Below are 11,966 nucleotides of genomic sequence, written 5' to 3' on the forward strand. Positions count from 1 at the left end.
TCTCAATGTCCTACAAGAAAGACAATGATCATGATGAATGGGGAGGTGGAGTCTCAATCTGAGTCTTCAAGTGGGGGAGAGGATGATCATGAGGAAGATGATGTTATTATTCCTGAAGAAGAACTACTTGTGGTGAGGAGGGTATTGGGAAGCTGAATCAAGGACCGTGAGGTGGATCAAAGAGGAAACATCTTCAATACAAGGTGTCTAGTTGGTGGTAAGGTTTGTTGTTTGATTATTGATAGTGGAAGTTGCAAAAATGTGGTTAGTACAAGATTAGTATCAAAACTGAATCTTGAGACTAAGGCACATCCCACTCTATATCGGTTGCAATGGTTGAGTGAGGTGGGTGAAATGCTTGTGGACAAGCAGGTTGAAGTTCCTTTTACAATTAGGAACTATGAAGATTCAGTACTATGTGATGTGGTGAATATGGAGCCTAGTCATTTGCTACTAGGTCGTCCATGGCAGTGTGACAAAAGAGCTACACATGATGGACGCACAAACAAGTATACATTGGTACACAACAAGAAGAGGGTGGTTCTTTCACCATTGACTCATGAACAAGTCATTGAGGATAAGAAGATCTTGAAAAAAAGATAGAGAATGAGAGAAAAGCAAAAGAAAGTGAGACAAAAATAAAAACACAAAAAGAGAGGGAGAGGAAGCCACTTTATCTTATGAACAAAGTGGAAGAAAGAAGGGTTGTTTAAATGAAAGAACCATCAACAACTCTATTTTATTTCACAACTAACTTTGTTTTGCCAAATTTCGTTTTTAAATTTTTTTCAAGAACTTGGAGTCATTGAAAGGGTTGATGACCCTTGGGAAGCCAAAATTGTGTTGACTTGTCTTGAAATTAGACTAATGGATGGTATGGTCAACCAAGTTGTGTTTACTAAAGATCATGATAATGTTCTTGTTGGAGAAATTCCTTCTCCATCCGAAATCCATAGAGTGAATGCGGAAGCCCTTATGACCATGGCTTTGTTCCCACAACCTAATGTGTATGCCCATACATACACCCGAATGGAACATCCATGGTCCAGACCGAAGAAACCCCAAAAGAGTTCATGGTGAAGAAGAAGAACATACCTTGTTGAGCCATTTCCGGAATCTCGAAGGTATGAGGGTGAGATGATCTTCCAGATGATAGAGCGCCGAATGGTTTTCCTTTAGTTCTCTCTAGAGGGGAATGAGAGAATACCTTAGTTTCTGAAAAAGTGTTCTTGTGAGGTTAGTTGGAGGAGGCTTATCCTTATGCCTTATAAGCCCTTATGGATGAGTGGATAGTGTTATCCTATCCTGGATAACACTATTCTCATCCTACCTTATTCTCCTCCACCTTTACACTTGAAAACCTGTTGCTCTACAAATGGGGACCATAACCCATAAAAGTAACCCCGTAGTGGTTACTACTTTAGTTGCAATAATTCTGATTCAGTCCCTTCATCAAATCAGAAATTGCCTGAAGGTATCTACACTTATTATTATTTCATGACACATATGCCCTTAGCCACCAAATTAATTACTTAAGATCATTTTATATTTTGGCTAATTACATAATGGCCATAACACAATTATAGAATTATATTTGTGACCCATAAATTGTCAGAAATTCCAACAATAGAAAGCCAAGATGCATGAAAAGGGAAAGACAAACATGATCAGGTACTTTTGCAAAAAAATTAACATCAACATGACACAATTTTTTTTAAGGCATGGGACAATATTTTTAATGACAAAGGTAGATGCTATAGATTTATTTAGGGCTGTAAGAAATAGAGTACAACATTATTTGAAAACAATTTATTTATTGATAAGCATACTCATGCAGAAAAGCTTGAGTGCTCACATCTTTGTCTACACGTGTTTGAGACTATTGTTAAAATAGTTATTTTTTTTGTTAAGTGAAAATTTTATTAAAAAGAACAAAAATTACAAATAGGAAAAAATAAATATACAATTCTCGAAAATGAGATGATAAAAATATTACATGGTTCAAAAGAGATCCACTAAAATCCAATCTAACAAAACAACAATAATAATAGCACTCCAAGTATAAAATTGAATTAGAGATCTACTAAAACCAAAATATAATTGCACCTTTATATTTACCTTTAATCCAAAATGATGATTTTTGTTTACCTTTGTGTTAACTTATGTGAAGGGTATGGAGTTAAACTAAGGCGATTTGCAAATTCGTTAATTAATTGTAATGATATCATTCATCATATCATACTTAGTGACTTAAATCTATGAAAACAATCAACACGTATTTATACATGTTAATCTCTGAGGCAAGTGTACATTAGAAAAATAAGATAATTAGTTCTCCAATCCATAATTTTCCACTACAATTTACTCTTTTAAATTCATTATTGTCATGTTAGGATAAAGTATTAACCCCTACAAGAATTTAAAGTGAGATTAACTATTGTCTAGTAAAAACACACCATTTGTGCAAGAGTGGGCCAATCATAAGATCGCTAAAACAATGGCTTTAGATCTCAAATATGGTCCGTTCGTAAATAATAGACTTCAAACTATTTGTATTAATAATGTTATTGTTTTAAGACTAGTTGACTACATATTTTTCTTATAACATAATAATTATAAGACTATTTAAGTAGGGTAAATAGATTTTTTGTAATCTAAGACTTTATTATCTCATGAATCCTATTTTTTCCTATAAAAAATACAATGGAGAAACTTTAATAATTATTGATGAATTGATTGTAATTAAAATTGGTGATTCGCTTTGTCTAAATGCATGACATCTTCAAAAGGGCGGTTTACTGTATTATACTATAGTGAAATTTGAGAATAGTATATATATATGTAGCCCCATCTTTATAAGGGAATAGGTTATTTCTATGACATTAAGTATTTGGATGTGTCTTAATGTAATAATAAAGTTGTTTGTCTTATAATTTACAAGTAAAAAATTCTATGAATAAATTCTTCAGTTACAAGGATATGATAGTATGTACTTATCATCCTCAAAACCTATTAAATAGAAATCCCATACATTAGGCTATCAAATTTATTAAATAAAACTAATTAAAATAATTTAATTAATAAATTTTGACACAAAAAGGAGAATATAAAATTCTAAGTAATAAACAAATTTTAAATTTCTTTTTGTATTATGTACATATACCGAAGGTTCATCCTATTAGGAAGTAAGTACAGCTGGCTCACCTCATTCTTTTAATTAGTTTTGAAATGATACATTAATATTATATCAGAATGAAATAATAACTTATTTTATGTTGTTATTGACTAAAATATATCACTTCGTCATCGATCAAATGTAAGTCTTTCGCCTCATATAATATATTTTTATAAATGAGACATGTTGGAAGTAATTCTCACATCTCCTCCCTCATTTTACTAGGCACTATTCAAATAGTTATTGGATTATTTCCTTTATTGCTTATTGATTTTGAAATATCCCATTAATACATCGACCAAAACCTTCCCAATTTATCTCTCTCTTCAAAATTGACTTTATTTTACCATGTTCACAAGAGGGAGGTCGATCAATTATGTTCCATCAACTTGTGAATCTCTTGTAGTAGCCACAAGTTTCAATGAATGTTATACTCACTTTTAGAAATCTCCATTTTCCAAGTGAATCCATCATAACAAGTCCTTTAGACTTCAGATGTTGTTATTATTGAGTTGAGAACCCAACTCAAAGGGTAGTACTATCTAAGGGGCAACTCCAATGCCCTTATCATGAGGCTCAATTAAAAGCCGAACATGTGGGATATGAGCTTAAAGATTGTCTTAGGGTGACTTCGGGTCATCTAATTTGGGATTTTGCTTAAACTTGAAGAACAAGATAGCACCATGATACTCCCTACACTCGAGTTGTTAGATAATGAACTCTCATATAAATAGGGTGCAGCAGACACATGATTTGGGAGGACTCTAGTAATGGTTTTGATGAAGAGTTAGATGATGTATATGCCTTGTCTCGTCTTATGAAGACTCTTTCTGCATCTAGTATAGGTAAAACATACTCATTTCCGTTAGACCTAATTAACTCATGGAAATTATACAAGCCATGACACTAAAACACTAGAAAACCTTCATGTCATTGACACACAAAGTAAATACATCATTACGTATGGAGATCACTTGTCTTCAATTGTATCCCATTTTATGTCACAAGTCAATCATATATTAACACGTGGATAAAATAAAAATTTAAAAGCAAAAGGTAATAAGATGAAGCAATCTTATTGTTTTAAGACATGAAATGAAATATTATTTGAGACATGTGATATGTTTGGACTTGTGATCTCCATCTCCCTCTCTGCAACACTTGGCAACCAAAATTCTTCTAAAACTGCAAATGGATATCTTAAAAAGAATTAAAAAGGGATTTTAAAAAAGAATTAAAAAGGAAAAATACACAACTGTATGAAACCTTTTATCGTAAAAATAACAATACCCTGTGTGAAATGAAAGCAAAACAATTATCTCGCCATATTTTTATACTATCCACTCATTCACTGATTAACTAAAACATAATCTAATAAATTGTACAAAATAAGAATAAAATGTATAAAAGCAATTATCTCACCACCTCTATCCACCTAACTTAAAAGCCAAGTTCACATATCATTTTCCTTTCCAGAAAATAGCCGGTCCGATGATCGTTCTCCCACGTCATCTTTATTAAACTCAGTAACCTTCTTTGATATGTTGGAACCCGCTCTACTCATCCAACGAAACATTCTCCGATCCGACTGGTCCAACCGCTCGAGATTGTTCCTCCCACAGCCACTGCCAACACTTCGTGTCCTATAACCCCTCCTCTCACTACTCTCGGGTGTGAAAGCTACGCCTAAACTCTTCGTGCGGCTAAGCGTTGACGTCACCAATTGATTCCTCACCTCCTCCGGCAACCTCAACGTGAACCTCTCCAAATTCTCACCGCGTTGAACCAGCGAGTGAGAGCGTGGAAGCAAATTCGTGAATCTAAACCCAGTTGACCTTGATCTACGTGGACGGTTCTGATTAACCGAATTGTTATTACTCAACTTCGGAGACTCCTTCATCACTGTACCTTGTCTTCCACTGAATTCATCAACGTGGACCGGGTCCGGTTCCGGGTCGGTTTGATCCGGAAGTTGAATCGTCATAAAGGGAACAACTTCGCTTGGTGTGGAAACAAGGTTGGCGCGACAAACAGGGCATGTGGAGTGATTAACTAACCAAGCATCGATGCATTCAGCGTGAAACACGTGGTTACAAACTGGGATCAAACGCAGTTTTTCATCGTCTTGAAACTCGTTTAAGCACACGGCGCATTCTAGCGTGGCCATTCCTATCTTGAGGCTCTTCACGGTGGAGTATATGAAGGTTGGGAAGGTTTCAATTATCTCCCGGTCTAGGCCACGTGGCCGGTGGTTACTTCCGATAATTGGGATCGAAAGGTCGTGTCTTCCTCTCATTCTTCGCTCTGTGCACTGGCGAGTGTAGACAGAAACGAAACCCAATAGTACGAACACAACGACCAGGATCACGAGGGCCATGACCATAGATTTATTGAACTGGACATTGGAAATAGTATTGTCAGGTGGAGGAGGTGTCAGTGTGTTTGGTAACTGTGCGGTTGCCGGCGGTGGAAACTGTATAAGAATAAAAAGTAGTAATAGTAGAGGAAGAACATGATGAAGATTGAAGTGGAGGTTGAGTGGTAGTGTGGTAATGGAAGGAATGGGAGAAGAGTCTGTGTGAGTGGACATAGCTGAAGATTTGAATTGGATCATATCAGAGTTCAGGTGGGTTTGTTTGCTGTGTAAACAAGCAAAGAATTTTGGTGGTTCTATCGTTGATGATTAAGAGTAGGTGGCCACTGATTGCTCTCATGTTCTTTTTTCATAATATTAATGATGATTTGGTTGTTAAGTGAAGCAAGGTATGAGCAAAAGATATGCACAAACAATTACATAAGGCACCACACTTCGGCGCTTTTTTTTAATGGGGTGGCCGTGGGGACAACTTGTGAATTAAGAGAGAGAAAAACGGTGACAGATGGAGTTCTTAAATTCTTATTCACTTGTTTGAATAGGTTTATAACTTTATATGATTTTTTCTCCTCTTTAGATCTAAATAAGTAAATATCATATATTTATTTAGATTAATAATAATCTATATATAAAATAGTGAATCATATTCTTACTCATATTTTCTTATATAACTAACAAGATGTCGTTTTAGTGGTATAAGACTTCACTAAATTTCAATATAATAATGATTTAATTTATTTAAGTGACATTTATTTGAATGAGCAACCACGAACTTCGAAATAAATAGTTCATTGCATATAAATTGGAGATACACTACGAAAAAAAATATTCACATTTAAAAATATGTATAGATATCCAAAACATTCTCTTAGTTTTCACTTAATATATAAATCACTAATGTATTTAACAATTGTATTTAACTTTTCAATAGTTTGTCATTGAAATATTTACTAAAAAAAGAATGATTGAATTTGGGATAAAAATGTTTGATACTTATGGTATAGAATTTTCACACTGTTCTAAAACCATTTGTTATTTATCTATATTGTTTTTATTAGAGTCAATAAATATTAATATAAATAATAGATGATATAAGATATTATAAAAAATTTGAAAAAACTTTTATATTATTAGTAAAAATTTAAGAGATTGTAACTTTGCCAACAGCACAAGGCAACTTGTTTCCTTTTTAAGATGAAAAAGGAATAGATTGTAACTTTAAGTAAATATCATTTTGTTTATATTTTTCTTTTTTATTTAACTTAATGAAAATAAAATATTTTTAAATGAAAGAGATGTCATAATATAATTTTCAATTACATATACACAAAAATAAAAAATATTTCATTTCTAATTTTAATTAACTTTGCAATTAATAATCTAACACATCCACTTTTCACATTTTCTATTTGTTAAAGTATTGTTACTTATTAGTTAATACTTCCTTATGATAATTTTTTTATAGTGATACCTCTGAGTTTTATTGAAATTACACAAATTACCCTTTACTTTTTTATACATACACAACTTCTCCTAATTTTTATATTTTCAGTACACTAATCACCATTGTATGTTAAATAAGAGTAATCTTTTAAACAGAAATGTGATAAACGCAATTTAGTTAAACAAAACATGATATATTATGGAGACAAATCCAAATAATATATGAGTCAATATCTCTTTATTATTTTTTGTTTTTTACGATATAGTATAAGAGCAATTTAAACAATATCTCTTTGGAATTGTTGATGCATTTTATAACAAAAAATAATAAAGATACATTAGTTTGTATATTATTTGGATTTGTCTTCATAATATATCATATTTTGTTTAACTTAATTGCATTTATCACATAAAGATACATTTATTTTTCATGGAGGGGTAGTTAGTGTAATAAAAGTATAAAAGTTAGGAGATTTACATATGTGAAAAAAAGTAAGAGGTGATTTATGTGATTTCACTAAAATTCATGAGTGATAGTATAATTTACTCTAAAAATCATGATATTGTGTTACTTGTGGTGTTCCTGCCGTTTTATTTTTCAATTCTTTTTATTTTATTTTATTTTGTTTTTGTTGTCCTTTTTATTTCTATTTCGAATGAATATTATTAATGTTTAACTAAATGTGTAACACACTTGATAATATGAGTCTTAGAGTAGATTTCTTAAATTTTTATGTGAATTTGACATTTTAAATCTGTATTAAACTTATTATTTTGAAACTGATATGTTTTTATGTGAACTAGACATTTTGAAAATGAGTTACATTTGCTATTTTTTATTTAAATATTGTACTAAATTTGATCAAAATTGCATATAAAATTTGGATCGTACTTTTTAATGTAATTTAAGCAAATTGAATCAGACTACATGTTATTTATCTCTTCATATTGAATGATTTTTTTTGCCTAAAAACTAATTAAACATAACCCCTATCTGAATGTATAGATTTAGAGTTTTATTTTTAATAATATGAAAAAAGAAAGTCAAATAGAAGGGTATGAGTTATTTAATTAAGAAGTTTTTTCATCAGGTCCTTAAATTTAAATATATATATAATATTATTAGGAAGGTTTCCCCTCAGTCATAAAACCTTATCCGGGAAAAAATATAATAACTACACAATATAAGTATATGACTTAAGTAGAATTATTATATCATTCACCATTTGTATTTATATTTTAGATTTTACTTTTCTAATCCTTAAACTCAACTATTTACAAAACTTATAATTTAATATAGTATTATATTCCCTCTTATTTATTTTTTCCTTTTGTATAAAAATTACTGCTTAAAAATATAATAAAGGTTTTGATTTACAAAATGTTTATAATATTTGTCATAATATATATTTTTCTGTTCGTCATTGACTTTATCCACTAATTACAGAATTAATGAAATATTAAATAAAAGTCAACTATTGAATTTATAAATAAGACAAAGGGATAAAAATGAATTGAAAGTAAAAATAAATAGACATAGAGCTAGTGCAAACTTAGGGTGACGTTTTGCTTGACCTGAAAACATAAAAATAGCTCCGGTACCATTATAAGCAAGGAAAGGATAATATTTCCATTATCATTACAGGTTTTCACTGCTTATCTAATTTACATGTCCTTTTCAATCCCCATCTGATCAAGTAATTCAACCCTTTTAATTTTGTAATGAATGCTATATTTAATATTTAAGAGTGGTTTGCGTTAAAACTCTATTTCAAGTTTGAATAAGAATATAAGATACCCGTCAGACAAATGAGCCTCTCCCACGCAGTTTCCAAATTAAATCCTCAAATTAACAATACAAGTATACGCAACCGAAGTTCTGATCACTTACAAGATCGCAGCACACAAATTCAACTTGTCTTCCATTTTATCGAACAATTATATTCAATAAAAAATGCTTTGCTTATTTTTGGATGGATAGAGAATGAGTTGTATAAAATTTAGCTTGGACCCCTGGTTCAACCATAAGTCACATGTAACAGATCTGAGCTGCTCGGCCTCGTTAATCAAAATTTAGACTAAATTTGGGATTACCCAATTCAAATCACTTTGATTATTCAGAAGGAAAAATAAACACATACCCTTTATTCATAAGGAAGAGTAATGAATAAGGAAATAAAATAATATGAAGAATAAATGCATTTACAACTTTCATCTTCTTAATGTATACATTTCATACTAATTTGTTGGAATTTATAATTTTGTTCGGATAATCATTAGTTAAAAAGTGATTTGTCTTTAAATTTTGCACTTCGGACTAATTAATGTTGGAATTGTAACAAGTGATTTTAGAGCATCTTCAATATCAAATAATATCTTTATCCTTATGAAATAAGTATAACATTTATTTTTTTCCAAAATGATAAATATCATTCCTATTTTTATTTGGGTCTCACAATTTAACTATTTTTAACCAAACATCTACGTTTTTTTGTTCTTTTTCTTATTCTTATTTAAGAAAAAAATTCATAAAATAAGAATATCACAATGAGAGAATGATGTATACAATAATAGTATAAAAGTTTTTTCACACTGTTACTGCATCATTCACCATTTATTTTCAAAAATAATTGACTCCTTAAAAAAAGTATTCCAAATGAAGGGTGAATGATACATTGACTGTGTATAAATCTTTACACTGTCAGTTCACATATATTACACTCTATCACAAAGAAGAAAAAGAAGAATACCTATGAAGACAATAAAAAGGGAGCATACAATATAGGGGGAACATACTAAAGACAAGTCAAGAATATCACAAAATATGCTGCTCTCAGAAAACTACACTGTTAAGAAGATATTGGTTTGTCATCATCTAAGTAACAGGTTACGAGTGTAAGAAAAGAGTTATCCAACTTAAAACTGATTAGAGTATTTCATTACTGTCTTTGAGTAACAGATTACTAGTGTTATTAAAGTTGAGTAACTAATTACTCAACTTGCTGTAATCGATTACTCTAATTCGAAAATAAATGATCAGTGGACAGAACATTTGAGTAATCGATTACTCAATGCTGTAATCGATTACTGAGAGATGTTGCATCAGATTTTCAAATTTAAAGTGAATGAGTTTCAACCCAAAAGACATGTTTTCATTCCAATCAATTCCTACACTTTCAAATAGACATTTTGGCTGATTGGAAAGTCTATATAAAGACATTGAAACGCTATGAGGGGAGCATTGCAGGTTTCAGCCTTGTATGCGAATGGCAAAATTATGATCGAATTTGTTTTTTTTATTATTCTCTGTGTAGAATTACCGAAGAGGAAATGGAAACGCTTAAGCAACAAGGTTATGGTGAAACTGTTAAAAATAGAAATATCCTATCTGCTGGACATCTCAAACTAGAAGACCGTTTACTTCATTATTTTCTGAGCTATGTCATCTTACCAAAAATTTCAAACCACTCTCAAATAAGTGACATAGAACTCCAATTTATGTATGCTGTGAAATTTAATCTGAAAATCAATTGGACTTTGATGATAATGAGACAAATGTGGTCTGTAAGAGGAACTCAAAGCCCTTTGCCATATGCAATCTTCATAACAAAAATCCTTAAGCATTTCGGTGTTTCTAGTGCTGGAGAAGCTAAGGTCCTACTTAACCCTCATGAAAGCCTTATTGATGTGGATGTAATTCACAAAATGGGATTCACATTTGATCTTCGTGACCGGACCTACAAGCATAAGAAAGATAGACCTCTGGCTCCTGAACCAGAACCTACCCCTACTAATCCTTCTGAACCTCAACCTTCTGAGTTTTATGCTAAATCTTCTTCAACTGTTGTCATGCCTTCAAATCAGATGATTATGGATGATTTGATTTATCTTCGAGGCTACATCACTAACTGGATGGATGCTTTTGATACTCAGAGTCAACAAATCCATTTTGAACTTCATCGTCTCTCTTTTAAGCTGAGTAGCATGGACGTTGATGAAGACAATTATGAGCCTGAGTCTTAGACTTTATCGGTTGTTAGGATTTTCTGGCTGTAATGTTAATTTCTCCTAGTTTTGGACAAATTTCTATTATGTTGTTTGCATTTTTAATGCTTGAACATCTTTTTACTTTTATGATATTTCTCAAATTCCGTTATATCTTGATATCCATATTATTATATGTATGAGATATATATCTTGTTGCATGTACGTTATATATATTGTGCTGGAAAACTCTTGGCTTTTCTACTTTTTGATGAAGTCAAAAGGGGGAGAAAAGTTGGGAGAGTGTATTTTCTGTCAAAATTATTTCAGACACACGACTCCAAATGAAAGGGGAAGCATACTATATAGGGGAAGCATACTTAAGACAAGTCAAGAATATCACAAAGTATGATGCTCTCAGAAAACTACACTGTTAAGAAGATATTGGTTTGTCATCATCAAAAAGGGGGAGATTGTGAAGAAAATCTTTGCTCGTGACCTTGACACGGTTTTGATGAAGACACCAACGTCACCAAAAATAAGAAAAGGAAGAATACCTATGAAGACAATGAAGATTCAAGCTTCAAGATATTCAAGACTTTTAGTCTAAGTCTAAAATAGGTACTTCTATCGTATACTCTTGATTATACAATAGTAGTAATGCTTAAACTATTTTTAAAAGAAAATTGAAACACTTTAAAATACTTAAAACAATTTTCAAAAATATTGTGTAACGGATTACTTCATCTAAGTAACAGGTTACGAGTATGAGAAAAGAGTTATCCAACTTAAAACTGATCAGAGTAATCCATTATTGTCTTTGAGTAACAGATTACCAGTGTTATTAAAGTTGAGTAATTGATTACTCAACTTGCTGTAATCGATTACTCTAATTTGAAAATAAATGATCAGGGGACATAATATTTGAGTAATCGATTACTCAATGTTATAATCGATTATTTAGAGATGTCGCATCAGATTTTCAAATTC

The 11,966-nt window shown here is 31.4% G+C and overlaps 1 protein-coding gene across 1 annotated transcript; it reads right to left on the minus strand.

Moving 5' to 3' along the window:
• Positions 1-4,455: 4,455 nt before the first annotated feature.
• On the minus strand, positions 4,456-6,047 carry LOC109337558 (RING-H2 finger protein ATL11-like). The gene has a single exon (XM_019574566.1). It carries the CDS (start codon positions 5,787-5,789, stop codon positions 4,629-4,631), a length of 1,161 nt encoding a protein of 386 aa, XP_019430111.1. The 5' UTR covers positions 5,790-6,047; the 3' UTR covers positions 4,456-4,628.
• Between the last annotated feature and the right edge of the window lie 5,919 nt (positions 6,048-11,966).

Source organism: Lupinus angustifolius, unplaced genomic scaffold, assembly GCF_001865875.1.
Source record: "Lupinus angustifolius cultivar Tanjil unplaced genomic scaffold, LupAngTanjil_v1.0 Scaffold_8_101, whole genome shotgun sequence".
Taxonomy (NCBI): domain Eukaryota; kingdom Viridiplantae; phylum Streptophyta; class Magnoliopsida; order Fabales; family Fabaceae; genus Lupinus; species Lupinus angustifolius.